Source organism: Neophocaena asiaeorientalis, unplaced genomic scaffold (genome assembly GCF_003031525.2).
Source record: "Neophocaena asiaeorientalis asiaeorientalis breed wild unplaced genomic scaffold, Neophocaena_asiaeorientalis_V1.1 scaffold31, whole genome shotgun sequence".
Lineage (NCBI taxonomy): Eukaryota > Metazoa > Chordata > Mammalia > Artiodactyla > Phocoenidae > Neophocaena > Neophocaena asiaeorientalis.
The window spans coordinates 2,493,772-2,516,247 of NW_020175320.1; the positions used below are offsets into that span (position 1 = coordinate 2,493,772).

General features: G+C 39.3%; 1 protein-coding gene across 1 annotated transcript in view; it reads left to right on the forward strand.

The window, feature by feature from the left end:
* Positions 1-321: 321 nt before the first annotated feature.
* Positions 322-22,476, forward strand: part of DNAJC12 (DnaJ heat shock protein family (Hsp40) member C12) — a 30,598-nt gene continuing 8,443 nt past the window's right edge. Inside the window, exons 1-3 of the mRNA XM_024765570.1 lie at positions 322-466; positions 8,010-8,088; positions 17,319-17,458. Of these exons, the coding sequence (XP_024621338.1) occupies positions 389-466; positions 8,010-8,088; positions 17,319-17,458 (297 nt within the window). The 5' untranslated portion in view covers positions 322-388. The remainder of the gene's footprint in view (positions 467-8,009; positions 8,089-17,318; positions 17,459-22,476) is intronic.

Sequence of the window (22,476 nt, forward strand, 5' to 3'; positions counted from 1 at the left end):
TTAAAAAAAATGGAAAAAGATAAAAATATATAGGAGATGAAGAGATGGCCAATTTGGGGAGTGTGTAAAAATGGACAGTCTTTGTCGACTCATGAGAGGAATGGTTCATCCACGTCGCTTACATAAATTCAAACTACAGATCCCAGGCAGCACTGCAACAGTTCTGCTCGTGGGCTATTCTTTTCTCTTGTATAAACAGCCAATGAAAGGTAGAGTTTACAAAGGTCTAGGATGACATCTGGTGTGTTGACTGTGGCCAGACTTAAATCTAGTTATTGTCGTTTGGAACGCGCAGCTGTAAACCAGACCTCATAAGGCTTTTCCTGTTAATTCGCAGCTCATTGTGCCTCTTGTTTCAGAGGGAAGAAAAGCTGATTTAGTAATCTAAATGGACGCGATACTGAATTACAGGTCGGAAGATACTGAAGATTACTACACGTTACTGGGATGTGATGAACTGTCTTCGGTAAGGCAGTGAATAATGCCGTTCTTTTTCACAACAGTATTTCAAGTTTTTATTTAAGGTTTTAATTTGGAACTTGCGTTGCCTAAAAATCTAATCTTGTATTATTTTAAAGCACTTTTGGCTCAGAGAAAGTTAAGGACTTAAATATGTGCTGGGTCTTTACTTGAATAATGTCCTTTTTCAGTTTTATGGAAGCTTCTGATTGAATATGTGTATTCTGTCACATGGCCATAGACTATTTCAAATATACTAAAAATACATATTTGAAATTTAATTGTAATTGCTATTGGCAGTGTTTCATAGTATACATAAGCTATTTCATTATGGTAATTTACACTGTAATTGAGATGAGATGTAATTTTCTAGTAATTAGTGATTTTAAAATTTTTTATTAAAATATGTAGTTTTATGTGAGCAGTTAAATTATATAAACCAAGAAACATCGTTTTATGTTAATATTTCAAATTGTGTGAGAGAAATTACTTCTTTAAAGTCTGGCTTCTGAAACAAAATGTGTGAAAACTCTGTAATTGTTCACTTGATCTATAATGGAACAATGTTTTTAAAAGTCCCCATAGATAATTATAAAGGTTGTAAAAGTTTTTTAAATTATGGAAAGCTCATTTATAATTCTACCTCCCAAGGGTAACACTATTAATGTCTGGTATATTAATCATCAGTCTTTTTCCTATATATGTATTTTTGAAGACAAGTTCGCTTTTTATCTGTTAACATTATAACAAGGATTTCTCCAGGCTACTAAAGATTCTTCACATATATGTTAATGATTGCGTATTTCATTTTACTATTGTACCACAATTGGTTATTCTCTTATTGTTAAACATTTCATTTATTTACAGTTTTTTAATATTTTAAGTATTGAGATGAATATGAAATATATTTCAATTATATTATTAAATATGTTCATATTATTTTATATTTATATAACAAGTATTAAAATATTTATTTTATTTTATTACTAAAATATAGCTATTAATATTAAAATATTTTAAAGCAAATTATTTTTCTATTCATCTTTGCTTCATAAGGCTGGAGTTAAGTAATAAAATGTACTTCATTTTGTTTGGAGAATAGAATAATATTGGACACAAAGGATTATCTCTAATTTCGTCACCCTGAGGAAGTTATCTTAGGTACCTTGTAGTTAAACACACTTAGAGCAACTGAGAAAGCTTATTATGTGTTATTCATACTTTGGATTATACTCTTGCCAGATAATTTTTGAAGGAATTATTTGAATCAAAGGAACATAATTTAATTTGAAAAGTTTCACGATTTGGATTTATGAAAAATATTGTCATGCTAGGTTATAAAGTAAAGGTTGTAATATCCCCTTAATAAATCTCTTGACCCTTTAGTCAGTCTTTTGTAGTTTTGTTATTGTCTTTTCAATCTTTCTACGAAGAAAGATTAGTCTTGAATAGACTACGGTGTATACCGTAGCATATATTAAAAGGAGAATAAAAGCATTGTCTTGACAGTCCTTCTTCTGGGTGTATTTTACTAATTCTGTCAATGGCATAGCATGTGTAGGTAACAGTCATTTATTTAAAATGCAATGACCTGTCACAATTTTGTCGATTCTTTTTATATATATCTTCCCCCCCGCCCCGCCTTTTTGTTTTGTTTTGTTTTGGCCACACCGCTCAGTTTGCGGGATCTTAGTTCCCTGATCAGGGATCAAACCCGTGGCCCCTGCAGTGGAAGGGTGGAGTCCTGACCACTGGACTGCCAGGGAATTCCCCTCTCCCCTCTTTTTATATGTATCCTTCTCACTGAAAAATATTTTAATGCCTTTTTTTGAGTATTACTATGACATTTCCTTTACTTAAATTGTGTTGCATGGATTTTCTTTACTTCAAATATTCCTTGATCTGATGCTCTAAAAAATTAACCAGAACTGTTCCTATCCAAGAGCAATTTAGCAGTTATAATTTCAAAGAAGCTTGATATTTTGATTCCACTTACAACAGTTGAGTTAGATACACACATAATTCTTTGCTTTAGTATACAGTTGTTACACTTTAAAGTGTGTGTTGGAAATTAATTAAATGACATATATGAGGCCACGGGAGGATTTCCATGCTGTTGAGTAGGAAACAAATACCCCCTGTTCAAAAACATTTACTGAAATTTGAGCCCAAATCAGTTAGCTTTTTCTCCCTATATCAGATTTTACATAGACACATGCTATGAAATCTTCTGAAGTCCTTATTGATGCATATACCACACACTACCGGTGTAAGGCATCCTCTTGGGTGTGGATCTTAACTGATTTTTTAATATCTGGTCAACATTTCAGTAGTAATAAGACTTTCTCATTTCAAGATTTCATGGACTTGAAAACTGAGCATAAACTCAATAAATAGAAACACCTATTTTTTTTCTAGTTCTCTTTCTTATTGACTTCAGACCACCTGGGTTTAAATCTTAACAATTTATTGGCTATGTGACCTTGGGAAAATTATTTAACTTTTCTATGGCTGGGTTTCCTAATATGCAAATGGGGATAATAATAGTACTCACCTCATGGAGGTGTTGTTGGGATCAAATGAGACATGATACATAAGGTGCTTAGAATAGTGCCTGGCATATAGTAAGTTGTCGTGGTTGAGGGAGTTGTTTTGGCCTCACGGTAACACTGTACACTTGGAACTTCATAAATTCATTCTATTCTTTTAAAATCACTTAATTAATTTATTTTTGGCTGCGTTGGGTCTTCGTTGCTGCGCATGGGCTCTCTCTAGTTGCTGCAGGAGGGGGCTACTCTTCCTTGTGGTGCACGAGCTTCTCATTGCAGTGGCTTCTCTTGTTGTGGAGCACGGGCTCTAGGTGTGCAGGCTTCAGTAGTTGTAGCTCGCGGGCTCTAGAGCACAAGCTCAGTAGTTGTGGTGCACGGGCTTAGTTGCTCTGTGGGATGTGGGATCTTCCAGGGCTCGAACCTGTGTCCCCTGCATTGGCAGGTGGATTCTTAACCACTGCACCACCAGGGAAGTCCCCATTCTATTCTACAATTCACATTATTTTAAAAATATTTTATTTTGAAATGATTTTTAATAGAAGTTTTTGAAGAGCAATTTTAGGTTCATAGCAAAATGGAAGGCAAGATACAGAGGTTTCCCATATACCTGCCCCCTCCACTGATGCATAGCTTCTCCCATTATCCACATTCCCACCAGAGTTACAACTGATGAACCTACATTGACACATCATTATCACCCAAAGTCTATAGTTTACATTATGGTTCACTCTTGGGTTTGTACTTTCTGTGGGTTTGGACAAGTGTACAATGACATTTATCCACCTTATCATAGTGTATCATAGAGAGTAGTTTCTCTGCTCTAAAAATCTTCTGTGTTCCATCTATGTTGGAATAATTTTTGGCTTACAGAAAAGTTGCAAACATAATAGAGTTCTTGTATACACTTCACCCAGCTTCCTTAATGTTAACATCATATTTAATGGTAGTACCATTATCAAAATCAGAAAATTAACATTGGTACAATAGTATTAACTCAACCAGTGGTCATCAAGCATTTTTTGTAAAGGACCAGATAGACAGGGTCAGCACTAGGGTGAGGCAAGCAGAGTGCTTATGATACAAAAATTTAAGGAGGCACTAACTCTCAGGGTTTCTGCAAGTGCAGAGACCTGAGAGAGAGTGAGTACTTCCTTAAACCCAGGTGTCCTGCTTGTCTCTCTTTTTTTTGGCGTGTGCGGCGAGCGGGATCTTAGCTCCCTGACCAGGGATCGAACCCGTGTCCTCTGCATTGGGAACGCAGAGTCTTAACTGCTGGACCGCCACGGAAGTCCCTGCGTGTGTCATCTTGGTGCTGATGCTGAGATGGCAAATATTTTAGATTTTGCAGGATTTATGGTCCCTGACACAACCACTCAATTCGGCCATTGTGAGAAAGTAGCTAAAGATAACATGTAAATGAATGACCATGGCTGTCTTCCAATAAAACTTTATTTTAAAAACAGGTGGGGGCTTCCCTGGTGGTGCAGTGGTTGAGAGTCCGCCTGCCGATGACGTGGGTTCGTGCCCCAATCTGGGAAGATCTCAATAAATCTTAGCAATTATTATCATTATCTTTATTTTACATATTCACATGTTACATAATTCCTTTTGAGAAAACATTAAGGTTTTATATCGTACATAATACTTTGTAGCTTATCTTTTCTCATAGAATGCATTATATAAAATTTTTCAGATTATTGTCTTCTACTAAAAGATGATTTTTTTAATGACTGCAAAGTATCCCATCTTAAAGCTATATTACAATTAACTGTAACAAATATCCTATTACTAGGCACATAGGTTTTTGTTTAAAATGTATAACTTTTTAATTTAATTAATTACTTAATGAATTTATTTTTGGCTGCACTGGGTCTTTGTTGCTGCGTGTGGGCTTTCTCTAGTTGCGGCAAACGGGGGCTACTCTTTGTTGCGGTGCGCAGGTTTCTCATTGCGGTGGCTTCTCTTGTTGCAGAGCATGGGCTCTAGGTGCACAGGTTTCCGTATTTGTGGCACGTGGGTTCAGTAGTTGTGGCTCGCCGGCTCTAGAGTGCAGGCTCAGTAGTTGTGGCGCATGGGCTTAGTTGCTCCGTGGCATGTGGGATCTTCCTGGACCAGGGCACGAACCTGTGTCCCCTGCATTGGCAGGTGGATTCTTTTTTTTTTAGCCACCAGGGAAGCCCTGACAGGTGTATTCTTAACCACTGCGTCACCAGGGAAGCCCTAAAGTGTATAACTTTTAATTCATTGAACTTTCTTATAACTAAATCCATTTCCTACCTCTGATTATCCTCTTAGCCAAATTCCTAGAATTGAAATTGTTGAATCAAAGAGTATGAAAAAATTACAGGATTAAAAATTTTTTTTAAATTTATTTTGTTGGCCATGCTACCTGTCTTGTGGGATCTTAGTTCCCTGTCCTGGGATCGAACCTGGGCCCTCGGCAGTGAAAGCGTGGAGTCCTAACCACTGGACCACCAGGGAATTCCCAAGGATTTTTATATATGTGTATATCCCAATTGATTTCCAGAAAATCTGCACCATTTACGTCCTCACCAGGAAAGCATGAGAGAGTTCATTTCTTTGCACCCTCAGTGACACTGGTCATGATCATCCCGTGGATGTTTTGATTTATTTAATTATGAGTAAAGTTGAACCTTTTTTTATGTTTATTGGCCGATAGGGTAGACAGCTTTCCAGACCATTGGATATTGGGTCTGGAAGGCAAGATTCAGTGGACCTTGACATGGAGGGCCTCACTTGTCCATGGGCCACACTTGGCACCAGGCACGTGGGGTGGTGATGCCAGGAGATAAATAGAACATGCCCAAGACAAACTAAGCCTCTTTACTGGTTAGTTTACCCAGAACCAGCCGTACATAGGAGATTTGTGATAAACTTTGTGACAGTAAAACTATGAAAAGTAATGAAAGACAGATATGGATTATTCTTAATTTTTAAAGATGGGATAGGAATTAAAAAATAAAACAACAACAAAAACTCCAAACTTTCTACCTTTGATAGATAGGTATAATTTTATCCATTTGTGTTGTTAAATCCCCCCAAAATATATACATAAATATGTATATAAGTGTGTAAAAATGTGTCTTGAAGGATTCTGTTATCTTAGGGGAAAAGAAGTAAAGGTTTTTAAAAAAAAACCTGTATTGATAGAAATTTTTTCAAAGAGAGTTCGTGAGTATTCACAAATTACTTGTTAATTAAAAATGCTTACTACTAGGGTTTCCCTGGTGGCGCAGTGGTTGAGAGTCCGCCTGCCGATGCAGGGGACACGGGTTCGTGCCCCAGTCTGGAAAGATCCCACATGCCGTGGAGTGGCTGGGCCCGTGAGCCATGGCCACTGAGCCTGCGCGTCTGGAGCCTGTGCTCCACAACGGGAGAGGCCACGACAGTGAGAGACCCGTGTACTGCAAAAAAAAAAAAAAAAAATGCTTACTACTAGATTCTTTAAAATATTTAATATTTAAATTTTAAAAACAAGTCCCAATCTCAATTTTCTTCATTCTATTAGCAGGTTATGGTGACTAAGGGGTAAAGGGAGCACCCAGGAAGAGGAAACATAATTAATTACAGTTCTTACTAGGAAATCTATCTCTTCCTGTTATTCCAAGTGTTTCCCAGTACATGCTTAACATGGAAACGAGTAGAGATATCAGTCTGGGCTTTAAACATACTCATATCTAATACAGCCTGTCTTTGATTGTAAAAGTGAAGATATTTTAACGAGAATTGATTAAGGATGACGTGGAGCTGATAAAAATGTTTCTCCCATGAATCTTCTGACAATACTGAGCTGAACTGCTTGAGAATTCATTTCTCAAACAAGAGGCATTTGCTTTCATTAATTCATGTATAGTAAATATAGTATTTGATAATAGGTCCCTAAGTCTGAAGAATTTGGCCACATAAAACAGTGGTTACGATTATTGGATTTGAATTCCATCTGCTTAGTTAACAAAAAACTCAGCTTTTATAGTAATAAGCTAAATGAGTTCAAGTTACTTAACCACTGACATTTAATAATAGCTACTATTACTGAGTTCTTACTGTGATTGGGCTTTGTGTTAAGTGCTCGACTTATTCATGAAACGTAAAGATGAGAGAACCTAGGCACATAGAAATTACACAACTTGCCTAAAGTCTCAGGGCAGAACTGGGATTTAAAACAAAGTAATCAGAATCCAAGAGCCACATAACCACTGTTGTACCCTGCTGTTGACATTGCAATTATAATTAATGAAGCCAAGTCTTGATAATTCATGATAATAAGGATTAGATGGGTGAGTGAAATCAAATAAAATCATAAATGGCTCTCAAACCTCATTTTAGTTTGGGTTGAAGTTTCTGTTTTCCCAATCAAAATCTCTAACCAAACTTTATTGGTAACAGAATTATCAGGTTTATCCTTTTTTTTTGAATTGTGAAAAATTTTTCCTTCCAATTTTATTGAGATATAATTGACATATAGCACTGTATGAGTTTGAAGTGTACAGCATAATCATTTGACTTACATACATCATGAAATGATTACCACAGAAAGCTTATTAAACATCCATCATCTACATAAATATGAAATAAAGAAATAGAAATTTTTTTTCCTTCTGATGAGAACTCTTAGGATTTACTTTCTTAACACTACTTAACATACAGTAGTGTTAATTATATTTATCATGTTGTACATTGCATCTCTAGTACTTATTTATTTTATAACTGGAAGTTTGTACCTTTTAAAAATTTATTTATTTATTTATTTTTGTGGTACGCAGGCCTCTCACTGTTGTGGCCTCTCCCGTTGCGGAGCACAGGCTCCGGACATGCAGGCTCAGTGGCCATGGCTCACGGGCCCAGCTGCTCCGCGGCATGTGGGATCCTCCCGGACCGGGGCACGGACCCGTGTCCCCTGCATTGGCAGGAGGACTCTCAACCACTGCGCCACCAGGGGAGCCCTGGATTCCTTATTTTAAACATTGATTTTTGTTTTAGGCTGAACAAATCCTGGCAGAATTTAAGGTCAGGGCCCTGGAATGTCACCCTGACAAGCATCCTGAAAACTCCAAAGCTGGTAAGTATTTAATAATGGCTGTTTCTCATGAAAATGTAGAGCATAGAGATCTAAAAAGGCTTTAATAGTAACTTCATTTTCTTTTATCTATTTACACTCAAAATTATTCTTTCATTCAATGCCAAAGAATGTTTTTGCACTATCAGATGGAAGGAGAGGAGGGAATTGGGTAGGGTTTTTTTCTAACAGTAGTCATTTGATACTCATTTATCTTTCTGCTATAATGTTCTGCTTCATGGTTTCAAATCTGTCCAGTTTATGCTTTATTTCACCATTTCTCAAATGTTGACATGACTTAAATATGTTTGTAACCAGGTGGCTGTCTTGATGAGAACCTTGCTGTGTTTTCTTCATTTTGAAGACCTGAATAGGTCCATTATATTATATAATAATATATTCGTACATTTGTTTTTTCTTTATCATAATTTACATTTCATGATCATAAATTTATGCATAAATGCTTTTGTGTATCTCAGCTTGAAAAAATACAAGCAAACCAATAATCCTTCCTTAACCTGTCACCCTCCTGCTCCTTCCCTATCTCTTGCCTTCCCTTTAGAGCCAAACTTCCTGAAAGAGAAGTCCACAGTTGGTATCTCTACTTCCCTTTTGCCATTTTCAATTTATCCCAGTCTGACTTCCTCCTCACCTTTTTAGGAAACAGTTCTTGTAATAGTCACCAAGGACTTCCTGGCTGCCAAATTCAATGGTCCACATTGTAGTCCTTACCTTCCCTGAGCTTGCATCAGAATTTGGCACTACTGACCATGCTCACCTTCTTTTTTTTTTTGCGGTACGCGGGCCTTTCACTATTGTGGCCTCTCCCATTGCGGAGCACAGGCTCCGGGCGTGCAGGCCCAGCGCCCATGGCTCACGGGCCCAGCCACTCCGCGGCATGTGGGATCTTCCTGGACCGGGGCACGAACCCGTGTCCCCTGCATTGGCAGGCAGACTCTCAGCCACTGCGCCTCTAGGAAAGCCCCATGCTCACCTTCTTGACACTCCTTTTTCTTAGCTACCAGCATACGTACGCCCTTATGCTTTTCCTACTTCTTGGGCTGCTCTTTCTGTCTCCTTTGTGACTTCCTTCCCTTCTGTCCTAAGGTTCCCTTCTAAACTCTCTTCTGGGTTTACTCCCCATTTTTTCTCTGGAGTTTTGTCCAAGTCTGTGGTTTCAATCATCAGCTATTTGTTGATGGCTCTCCAATCTATCCTTAACTCAGTTCTCATTCCTCAGTTTCAGACTGTAGCTTCAACTGCTTCTTGGAAATCTCCTTTTGGAGACAATTCAGAGTCACTCTGTCAAAAACTGGACTCGTTATTCATCCTCCTCTCACCTCTTAAAATCATGCCCATTTTTCTATGTTTCCCCATCTCAATAAACGGCACCACCATTCATTCAGTTGGTCAGGCTGCAGTAGGTAAGCCACTATCATTTCATGCCTGAATCCTTACAGGACTCCTTTAATTGCTTCACACTGCAAATAGTGGTCTTTCTTTCTAGTTATGGAAAGAAATAAAAGATTTAATATGTACAAAACAGTACAAAGAATACCATAACAAATGCCCATGTATGTATCACACAGCTTAAAACTTTACCAGTGCAGTTGAAATCTCTTGTGTATTCCTACCCTGATTTTACCCTCAGGGTAGATAATACTATCTTAAATTTGATGACTATGTTTACTATATGTGTATACTATAGGTATGTGTATAGTATGTGTATACATATGATTTTTCTATAAGGAAAATATTATGATTAAAACCTGTCTATAACTCCATATTTCACAGATGGTAAGACCTAACCCCTCTTCATTAAAAAAATTTTTTACCTTATCGTATATCTCTTAATTAATTTTCTATAGAAATCATTGATCCCTTTGATTTGTATAAACAAGTCATTTTCCAATGTATGAAGTCATCTTTTGTTAGATACTTAACTATTATTTCTGCTCATTTGACCCTCCTCCTTTTTCTTGGCCACGACACATGGCTTTCAGGATCTTAGTTCCCTGACCAGGGATTGAAGCCAGGCCCCCTGCAGTGGAAGCATGGACTCCTAATCACTGGGCCACCAGGGAAGTCCCTCCCCTTTTTCATTAAGGCAATATGAACAAATCATAAGTGTAAACCTGATAAATTTTTGTCCACATATAACCAGTTTAACCACTGCCCAGATGAAGATGTAGAACATTTCCACCACCCCAGGGAAAGTCCCTTTTCATGTCCTGTTCAATGTCAGCACCCTCTCCCATTTTTGGATCTTATCATCATTGATTAGTTTTGCCTAGTTTTGAATTTCATGTAAATGGAATCATACAGTATGTATTCTTTTGCGTGCAGCTTCTTTCGCTTTACCTTATGTCTGTGATATTTACCCGTATTGTACATGTAGCGACAGCTCATTCTTTGCCATTGCTGGGCCTTTAGGTACAAGCCCCTTCATGCTGTGTTCCCCCCACTTATCTCTCTATCCTCATTTTCTCTCCACCACCATGCTTACAACCCCATGTTTCAGCCACTCAAAACTACCTTGGTTCCTTGATGTGCCCTGCTCTCCACTCTTTAGACCTTTATACCTATTGCTTTCTCTGCCTGGAACATCCCCAAGGCCTGCCCACCTCCCTGCCCTGCTTTTGATTGGTTGCGTCTTACTCCTGAGTCAGGTCTCAGCCTAGCCATCACTTCCTCTGGGATTTATGTGTGCCCCAGCTACCCAGAGCACCCTACGTATATGTCAGGTGGCCAACTGTGTATCATATTGTCCTCTTGTTGACAATTTGCTTATTAGTCGTACTGGAAGCTCAGTGAGCCTGGCTTCCTGCTTGTCTCATTCAAAGTGGTATGCCTTGCACCTAGCACAGCACCTGCAGTGGAGGACAGCTACTTTGTGCACATAATTTCTTGAATGAGTGAAAGAATGAATTTGTGAACATTTCTGTAGGAGACATATGAATTACCTCTCTAAACTAGAGTTAATATTAAGATAGATGTCCTAGCATAAAAGTATAAAAATTTGATAAACACTTAAAAAACCCACCACCACAGATTATTCTTTAACTGGGTTCCTCTCCAGTGAAGCATGGCTTTGAGTTGTTTTTCTGTCCCCAGCCAACAATTTCTATTCAAGATGCATGATGAATCATTGTGCAATCATTGCCATTCTAGTTGCCATAGTGTTGGGAGTTTTCATGTATGTGCTACCGCAAGACTTCTTGTTTAGAGAAACGCTGGACTGTGTAAATATTGTTTAAAATGAAAAGGTACACAGACATCAATATCTTCCCTTGTAAGGCTTGCAGTAGATAGATGATTCAACCTTTGGGTAGAAATTGCTTTGAAATCTGTTTAAGCATCCATTTACTTAATTTGGATTAATATGGCTTTCTGAAAATTTAAGTGGTTCTTTACACACTTGGAGAAGGGTTAAGGTTACTGATAAAAATATTTTAAAATGTGAAACAAAAATTCACCCTGATGCTGATTTTAGCTTGACTGAAATCCAGAATATATTGGACAGATTTTGAAACATATTTCATTAAGGTGAAAGGCTAAGCCTTTAGAACAACTGCAGGTAGAAGAAATTAAACTTGTATATACACTTTTTTGGTTTGCTAAATGTAGTCTCAACCGCTGCCACTGAAATGACTGATTTGGTAGCATGACAGAGTAGTAGATATGAACACAGGTTTGTCTGTCTAGATTGCTCCTAGCTCCCACTTATGAGCTAGTTGATTTTGGTCAACCTCTTTGAGCCTCAACATACTCCTAGGTGGAATGGGTAGACTAATAGCATATTATTACTTCATGTGTCTGCTGTGAGGATTAAATGATGTATCTTTCATGTAGGAAGAACTCAATGAATGTTGGCAATTACGAGTCAGTGGACTTTCTTTTCTTGTTTTTATGCAGCATTCCAAGATAAAAATTTAACAAAATGGGATAGTTTTCTCTTTGTAAATAAACATCAGATTGTTCTCACTCTCATTAAAAAAAAATCTAAATCTAAGGCTTTTAGAGATCTTTGCTCTGCAGTTGTGGGTGATGTACGCAGGACTGGTTGTGCTATAGAAATTGTGTCACTGAGATCAAAAGCCTCTGGCTGGTACTCATGCCAGTCCTATGTGCACATAACAGTAATGGTTTCAGGCCAATGCTTTATTAACTTCTCTTTGAGCCTGAAGAAAGGGATTTCAAACTAAATTAAGGACCCGTGAAATGGTATTTTTGTTATTGATTTGCAGGCTTCAAAGACATTTGAATATTTGAAGAAGGGGAACTCTTTGTCTCTTACTGACTGAAATATCTCGATGTTTCAATGTTTTCGTACGTTAAAATCTCTTTATTGCTTTTTCCCCCTTGGAATAAAAATAACATACAGTGTTAAATAATGTTGTAAGTGAAAGTCTGCTCTTATCTCTTTTTGCTAGAGAACCACTATTAACAGGTGGTGTATTTTCCTCCAGATTGTTTTCAAAGCATGTCCTGATATCATATTATTATTATTATTTCTCAAGTAATTGTAAGTGGTCTACATTTAAATTGTGGCTATACTAATAATAATACAAATTATACTATGAAATATGAATTAAAAGAACCTCATATTTTCAAAGTAGACCTAGGAGTTAAATCAGAATGTCTCTTAAAGGTTCCATCATCATTTGCTTGTATAAGCTTATAAAATGAGATCTCTCTTCCCAGAACTGGTATATGTTTATCTTGTATGATTCATTTGATTAGTGGATATATTAAAGGACAAATATAAATCCAAACTCACTTTTATTAAATGTGGTGAAGGCTATGGAACAAGGAAAAGGCCACCTAACAGGAAAGGTAAGGTCTCTTTTGCTTTCTGCTTATCAACTGCTGTTGAGGGATTGATATTAGAATAATTCTTTCATTCCGGAAACTCTGGAAAATGAGGCCAAGAATAATGTGCAAACAGAAGGTAAATCATAGATAAAAATGTAAACCTTTAAAGCCTCTGCACTAGTAGTAACTGGCATGTGCATCCATGGTGATAATTTAATGAGCTTTTTATCCTGTTGGAAAAAGTGACACGTCATTTATACATCGGGACATTTACACTGTCGTCAGCAACAGGAAGGATTTTACTCACTGTAGCTAGCAGCTATTGCAAGATGTTTTTTATGTGTTTGTTTTCCTCAGCTTTTTTTTTTTTTTTTTTTTGCGGTACGCAGGCCTCTCACTGCTGTGGCCTCTCCCATTGCGGAGCACAGGCTCCGGCCGCGCAGGCTCAGTGGCCATGGCTCACGGGCCCAGCCGCTCCACGGCATGTGGGATCTTCCGGAACGGGGCACGAACCCGCGACCCCTGAATCGGCAGGTGGACTCTCAACCACTGTGCCACCGGGGAAGTCCCTTCCTTAGCTTTTAATAACCCCATCTTTAGGGTCTTCCCTTTAATCTATTAATTGCTACTACCTCCAGCAGTGATATTAAATATTCAATGACCTATTACGTACCTGTGCTGCCCAGCTTTGGACAGGGTCCTGGAGGTGCCCTGCCATGGTTGGCAGTACCTCTGGCTGCTGGAGGAACACTTGAAGTGGTGGTGTTTGGGGGATTAAAGCTCAGGAACAGCAGCTCTGTACCAACTGAGGTACAGAAGTATTTCAGTAGTTTCACAATTGGTATGGTGGTACCATCAGTATTGACTGTACATTTGCCCTAACATCTTCTGTACCAGAGGATATTGACTACTTCCCGTGAGGTATTTCTAAGCACCATCAGGATAATTTTAATTATTTTTCCCAGTTATACTATTAAACGTGCCTAATTCACAAAATGTTTTAAGGGCATGTGTCATTTCTTTGGTGCTTAGAGCTCAGGGAATAGCATTATATGAATATCTTTATATTCACATCCAAATTGGAAGCATTCACTCATTCATTCATTGAACAAATACTTTTTGAGCACCTACGACACTGCTCTAGTACAAGGGATGCAGCAGAAACAAGACAAAGTCTCTGCCTTCATGGGGTTTGTATCCTCATGGAGGAGATAGATCACAAACAAATAACTATATATAATGTCAGGGGGTACTATGAAGAAAAGTAAAGCAGGGCAACGGAGATAAAGGAATGGGGCTGATGGAGTGGGCAGTTATTTTATGTAGCATGGTCAGAGAAAACTCCATCGACAAGACAACATCTGACCTGACATTTGGAGGAAGTAAGTCATGTGAGTGCTTGGGGTGAAAGTCTTCTTGGTAGAAAGGACAGCAAGTGCCAAGTCCTGGGGCTGGAGTGTGTCTGGTGTACTCAAGGAACATCAGGGAACCTACTATGGCTGTAGCAAGGAAGATGGGAAAAATAGGAGAAATAGGAGGGGACTTTCCTGGTGGTCCAGTGGTTAAGAATCTGCCTTCCAATGCAGGGCACGCAGGTTAGATCCCTGGTTGGGGAACTAAGATCCCACATGCTGTGGGGCAACTAAGCCCACGTGCCACAACCACTGAGCCTGTGCACCACAACTAGAGAGCCTGAGTGCCACAACTACTGAGCCCATGTCCCACAACTAGAGAGAAGCCTGAGCACTGCAATGAAGAGCCCGTGTGCTGCAATGAAAGATCCCGCATGCCGCAACTAAGACCCGACACAGCCGAAAATAAATAAATATAAAAAAAACTGAGGTCAGAGAAGGAAGAGAGGGGCAGAGGGCAGGCAGAGCATGTCAGACCTAGTAGCCACGGTAAGAATTTTCAATTTAATTCTAAGAGAAATTAAAAGTCAAAATGGAAGTAATTTTGAGCAGAAGAGTGACATTATGTGACTTTTCTTTTTTTTTTGGGCCATGTGGCTTGTGGGATCAGCTTCTGGGATCTTAGTTCCCCGACCAGGGATTGAATCCACACCCCCTGCAGTGAAAGTAGAGTCCTAACCACTGGACCGCCAGGGAATTCCCTATGTGACTTATTTTTAAAAAGATCACTCTGACTGCTGTGTAGAACACAGACTGAGGCAAAGGCAGGGAGATCAGTTGAGAAGCTAGTATAATAATCCAGCCAAGAGAGGATGGTGGCTTGGACCAGAGTGATGGCAGTGGAGGCGGGGACAAGAGGTCAGGTCTCGGATACATTTGAAAGTAGAGCCAACAGGATTTTCTAATGAATTAGAAATGAAATGTAAGAGAAAGAGAAGAGTCAAGGATGACTCCAAGTGTTTAGAAAACTAGTACAGTATGTCCTGACTCCCCATGCAGAACCAGTCTTGCTTCTATATTTCTCTTTATCACACTGTATTGAAATGATTTGCTTATATGTCTGCTTCCTTACTAGACTCTGAGTTTCTCAAGGGTACAACGTGGATCTTAGTGATGAACAAGGAAGATTTTTATTATCCCTGGAGATTAAGGAGAAAGTGGAGATTAGAGGGCCATATGCATTGCAGGAAAATGGAAGGGGCAGGAAGGTAGTCAAGTGTAGCCTTCCCAGCTGGGGAGCCTGGCAGGCTTGGGTTTGCATTGTGGCTCCATCACTTGTAGCTTAGGGACTTGGGGCAAGTTATATGAACCTCCTTCAGCCTTAGACTATGTAAAATGTGAATAATACTAATAGTATCCACCTCATAAAATGGTTGTGAACACAAAAGAAACTCTGTATTCATTAGCAATCACTTCCCATTTCCCCCTGCCCAGCCCCTGGCAACCACGAACCTAATTACCGTATAGATTTGTCTATTCTGCCTATTTCATATAAATGGCATCACACAGTAAGTGGCCTTTTGTGACTATCTATCTTCTTTCATTTAGCATAATGTTTTCAAGGTTCATCCATGTTGTAGCATATACCACATTTTGTTTATCCACCTGTTGGCTGACAGACATTTGAGTTGTTTCCACTTTTTAGCTAGTATGAATAAAGCTGCTATGGGCATTCATATACAAGTTTTTATATGTGTGGACATATGTTTTCAGTTCTCTTGAGTATATACTTAGGGTTGAAATTCTTGGGTCAAATGGTAATTCTATGTTTAACATTTTGAGGAACTACCAAACTGTAGTTCAAAGGAGGAACATTGTTTTACATTCCCACCTGTATGAGGCTTCCAATTTTTCCACATTCTCACCGACACTTGTTATTATCTATCTTTTTTTTTTTTTTTTTTTTTCGGTACGCGGGCCTCTCACTGTTGTGGCCTCTCCCATTGCGGAGCGCAGGCCCCAGACGCGCAGGCTCAGAGGCCACGGCTCACGGTCCCAGCCGCTCCGCGGCATGTGTGATCTTCCTGGACTGAGGCACGACCCCGTGTCCCCTGCATCGGCAGGCGGACTCTCAACCACGGCGCCACCAGGGAAGCCCATATTTTATTTTTTTGATGCTATTGTAAATGGAATTGTTTCCTTAATTTCATTTTCAGATTGTTCATTGCTAATGTATAGAAACACAATTGAGTTTTGTATATTGGTCTTGTATCCTGCTCTATAGAAAGTTTTAACTTCACTGAGGAGCAGAAGACATATTGGAAGTGTTTCCAACAGGTCTTGAAAAGTTCCTATTATATGCCATCTGGTCAAATAGATCAGTGACAAAGCTACTATTTATCAACAACCTACCATGTTATTTCCTGTGTTTAAAAACTCCCAGGAGCTTCCCATTGCTCTTACAAGAAAAAACAGACCAGAATCCTTAGCATAACCTCTAAGGTCCTGGGTGACCGGCCCTTGTCTACTCCACAGGCCCACCCCTCATTGTTCTTCCCCTGACCCGTGTCTTCCTGCCAAATTGGCATCCTCTGCTTCCTCTAAATAAACATGCTTTTTTTTTTTTGCCTTAGAGTCTTCATTTACACTGTTCCTCTAGCCTGCTCATTACCCTCTATCACACTACCAACTAGAAAAGGTAGTTTTCTTCCTAGTAGACAAGATTGTAATTTTTCCCAATGTTTATAAACGTCTATCCCGTGAGGTAGATTATGTCTATTGTTCACATCTGTGTCATCAGCACCTGGGAGAGCACCTGGCACATCACTGGAGCTCAGTAAAGGGAGTGGATAAACGGTGAGCCAGGTACATTACGTACAAAATCTCACTTGTCCTTATGATGCACTTTACAAATGAGGAAACTAAAGCTTGATGAAGTGAACTGGCCCAAGGTTACACAGCTGGTAAATAACAGAGACATATTTCAGTGAGATCAGTTGGATTGTATGGGAGTTTAAAAATAACTCCTCTGGGAAAGTAGTGCTCATTTTAAAATTTGTTTTCTAGTGGAGACTTTTCAGAAACTGCAGAAGGCAAAGGAGATTTTGACTAATGGAGCAAGTCGAGCCCGCTATGACCACTGGCGAAGGAGCCAGATATCGATGCCATTCCAGCAGTGGGAAGCTTTGAGTGACTCGGTGAAAACGGTAGGTTTCTCTCTGGGATTAACTGAATTTATGAAGCTCAGGCTGCCCCTGGATTAGACTCACATAGTAGCTTAAAGAGTCGGCAGACAAGAGGAGAGAGAAGAAGACCAAGAGGCTGGTAGTATCTAGATATAACACAGTGTCCACAAAATCCTGTGAAGGGAAAGTCAGTACATCAGGGCCAGAAGAGCCTCTGACTACATTTGTCAGTCTCTTTGGCTGTTTGATTCAGTATATGTATATGCTCCCCGTTATCATTTACTGTTTTATACATTCTGATAACTGTGCTTCTCAAGTTGCTCATATAATACTGCCGAACCTTGAACCATTGCAAATTCATATTCTCCATCTTTTTAGTTCATATGAGCCTGTTCTCTTCTCAAGGCTTAATAAATTCAATAAAAAATAGGACCTGGGCTTCCCTGGTGGTGCAGTGGTTGGGAGTCCGCCTGCCGATGCAGGGGACACGGGTTCGTGCCCCGGTCTGGGAAGATCCCACATGCCGCTGAGCGGCTGAGCCCGTGAGCCATGGCCGCTGAGCCTGCGCGTCCAGAGCCTGTGCTCCGCAACAGGAGAGGCCACGACAGTGAGAGGCCCGCGTACCGAAAAAAAAGAAAAGACCTAATTAATCAAAGGAAGCTGTAAGTTATTTGTAAATTATTCCCATTATTAATTCTGGTGAAAGAATTGTTGGATAGATGCAGAGAGACTTTTTAAACCATTGTGTTATTTTCCTTCATGGCATTAGAAAAGCTAAATACAAAATAATCTCTGTAATTACTGTGTTATGTATTTATTTTGTTCTTCCATGGACCTTTGTAGATTGTAGAGAAAATATAATTTTAAAGGTTTTTACATTCTTTTTTGTGTGTGTGTGTGGTACGCGGGCCTCTCACTGCCGTGGCCTCTCCTACTGCAGAGCACAGACTCCGAACGCGCAGGCTCAGCGGCCATGGCTCACGGGCCCAGCCGCTCCGAGGCATGTGGGATCTTCCCGGACCGGGGCACGAACCCGCGTCCCCTGCATCGGAAGGCGGACTCTCAACCTCTGTGCCACCAGGGAAGCCCAGTTTTTACATTCTTAGACATGATTTATTTTCTGGCTTTTTTTTTTTACAGGGACATTTTTCAATAACATGAGACATAGAATGCATAAGTTACCTTATAAGGAAGTCTTAAGGGACATACTAGAATTAGTGTATAAAGTGATTCACATCTCTTGAATTATAGCTCTTCAAGGTTACATTTAGATTCCTTCTGGATAGTTTTTATTTTAAGGAGACTTGAGCAAATTGTTTTGTCACTGATAAAAAACCTGCAACAATGAGGGAGGGTCTTTGAAGTAATGGGGAAGAACAATGAAAAACTCTCAAAGAATGTAGTTAAAGCCACTCTACATAACATGTAAACTGTTTTCTTAATCTCATTTTGGAATGCAGTGTATATTCAAATGGTTTAAGGTGGATTAAGTATTTATGAAGGACTAACCATAAGATGGTTGAATATATACACAAAATAACTAGAGAGAATCTCTAAAAAAATAGTGACAGCTTCACATACACAAAAGTAAGATTTTTTTCTTTTACATTGTGTATATCCAAAATTCCTTGTTAACACTGACTAAATAAACGTTGTTCTGCCACCTCTACATAACTATTTCTAGTCTCTTGAGTGCTACACACTGTAACTGCTACTGAATTAGTGACCCTTGTTATTTTAATGCCTTTTGATTTATAGTTTATTTTGCTTGATGATCCACTGAACTCTATTACTTAACTTTAACTGCTAATATCAAGTTAGCTGTGGATTTTTCAAAAACTCTTCTTCAAGCCCCTGCTCTGATTTATATTGCAGACCTCTTTCCATTAAATACTAGTGTCCTGTCTCCAAACACATCGTTTCTGCTTAGAATTTAGCTTAACTATGAACTCTTTGAGGTCTTACAATAATTACATATCAGATCTTACTGGCTGCATCATTAGTCTTGTCAGCAAACTTGAAATATTATGCTGGGCTAGCATTTGGTTCAGGATTTATTTTTATTAGTGGTACAAAAATGATGAGATGCATATCCTCCTATTTTAAATCAGCAGTGATATTTTTCCTTGCGCAGTCTTCTTTGGGCTCAACCTTGTCGTTTCTGACTTACTTTTGTTCTATTCCTCAGTGAACTTTGAAACCCCTATACCAAATTTCATGTGTTTTGTACCTCATTCGATAGATTTTCTGAAACTTCCTTTCATTCCTTTCCGTTCTAATCCTCACATTGACTTCTGCATGTGAAAACCTCACCTCTCTCTATAACATTTTAGTTGTTTTTTTGTGTGTGTGCATTTCATTTGTCCATCCTTTCACACTCACTACTCTAGAGAAATTAATAACAATTGCCATACCTAGTATTGCTCATCACCTATTAGATCACCATCTTTTTGTAGATAAACATCACCATTAGGGTGTTTGGATTAGGTATATTACATAGGTCATTCTGACAATAAAATGGTTATAATTTAGGATTATAGGTGAAATTTTAGGTGATGTTTATCTAAAACACATCTGCATGTTCTCTTGCCCTAAAAGTGCAGGACAAATCACAATGTACTTTGCAGCGTCACACAGGTTCATATTACAGGAATCTCCTTGGGAGAATTCCTCAAATGAACCATAGCTTCAGGTGGACACATTTCTATCATCCAAGAGTGATGAAACTCTAACTGGTATTTTTTTTCCCTCACACAAGTCCCTGTCACTTCACTAGCTATTAAGTTTTCTTTTCCATTTTAGAAGTTCCTCCTGATAGTCTAATTTGTAAAAATATTTTAAGAATTCATTCAGGTCAGTGAATATGCTGGAAATTTAAGTCTAGATATGTGATGTTGGTTTAAAAAAAGGGACTATGAAGTGAGGACTTCAGTAACTGTGGCCTTTGGGATCTTGGAATAACTTGAAAACAGACACCTTTCCAGCTTAAAGAATCTTAGCGAAATCATCGTTGTCTTGCTAAATGGTTTTACCCCAAGGGATCCAGGGTATGAATGGCTCTCCCTCTTGCTCCAAAATATATGGCTTTAGGATGGTTGTGGGAAAATGGTTGCAGTCAAAATAAAATTCTGAGAAAAAATTCTCATAAGCCGTTAAAAATGTCCCATGCTGTACCAATTGCTACAGATGCTTTCAAAGTGTTTACTATAGGTCAGTCATTAACCCTCACCACCCATCTAAGGCAGACTGTAGGCACTTTTATTCCAAAAGAAAAGTACTGAGGCAAGAGTTGAGGGCTTCCCTGCTGGTACGGTGGTTTAGAGAACGCCTGCTGATGCAGGGGACACGGGTTCGTGCCCCGGTCCAGGAAGATCCCACGTGCCGTGAAGCGGTTGCGCCCGTGAGCCATGGCCGCTGAGCCTGTGCTTCGCAACGGGAGAGGTCACAACAGTGAGAGGCTCGCGTACCGCAAAAAAAAAAAAAAAAAAAAAAAGAGTTGATACATTGTATACAGGCCACCTAGCTGACCTGTGATACATACATCCAACGTTTTCAGCTCTTGATACATTGTATACAGGCCACCTAGCTGACCTGTGATACATACATCCAACGTTTTCAGCTCTTGATACATTGTATACAGGCCACCTAGCTGACCTGTGATACACACATCTAACGTTTTCAGCTCTTTTCACTAACTTTCTCAATATCTTTCCCCTTCCACAAACGAAGCCACTGGCCAGCCTCCTCTATTCCGCTCACATGCAAAAAACCCAAGAAACTAAGCAAACAAAACAACAAACCAAACCAAGCAGATTATATTTTACACTAGCTGAGGCCATTGCCTCTTTTTAAAATTAACATTTTTATTTTGATATAAAACCTACAGAAAAAAATGCTTAAAACCTGCATTTACAGTTTAGCAAGTGGCTGTGAAGTGTATACTCTGTATACACCACCCCTCACCCCAACACACATATTACTGGCACCGAGAAGCTCCCTCCTTATATTGATATATTTTGGCAACCATAACTCAATCTAATTTTTAAACTCTAGTTGTACATATGTATAATCTTGTCATAGAAAATTTAGAACACACCAAAAAATAAAAAGAAAGAAAAGAAAAAATAACTTCACAATGCTGCCATGCAAAGATAACCCCATTTGTATTTTGGTACATTTCCTTCCAGTGTTTTCTTTTTCTTTTTTTTTTTTTTTTTTTTACGATACGTGGGCCTCTCACTGTTGTGGCCTCTCCCGTTGTGGAGCACAGGCTCCGGACGCACAGGCTCAGCGGCCATGGTTCACGGGCCCAGCCGCTCCGCGGCATGTGGGATCTTCCCAGACCGGGGCACGAACCCGTGTCCCCTGCATCGGCAGGCGGACTCTCAACCACTGTGCCACCAGGGAAGCCCGCTTCCAGTGTTTTCTGTCCTTCATTTGTTAGTGTGAGAGCCGGTTACACTGAATGGTGGCAGTAACTGCTTTATGGGGTCTTTTTTTGGGGAAGAGGATTCAGGATGACGCTCCTTTGCAGTTGGGGAGAGATAGGTTGAATGTGGGAAGAAGTGAGTTTTCAGGTTGGATTAGGGCAGAAGGCTTGAATACACTTAAGGTTTTAGGCTGTGTACAGGCTATATTGCCCTCCAGTCTGTATATTTTATGTATATGTATCTATCTATATATTTATCTATCTATATTTGAATATATCTTTCCAGCTTTTAATTTAGTTGAGATCATGCTATTTGTGATCATATTGGCTATTATTTATAAACACGTCATTAACATTTCCCAATTCTCTTAAAAAACGATGATGAACAGATTTATTTAAGAGAGTCCAAGAAGGCATTTCACCCCTTTGTACTTTCTTTGCACCCCTTTCTTCATGGTGAGGTACTCCTCCTGGCTCCCGCCTGTGTGCAGTGTTAATGCTCCTGAGACAGGTGGTAAGAAATTGTGGTAGCTCTCTAAGCTCTTTAAGGTGCTAGTGGTCTCTGCCCCTTCCCCGCCACCCCCCACTTCCCACCTCCCTCCACCCCACC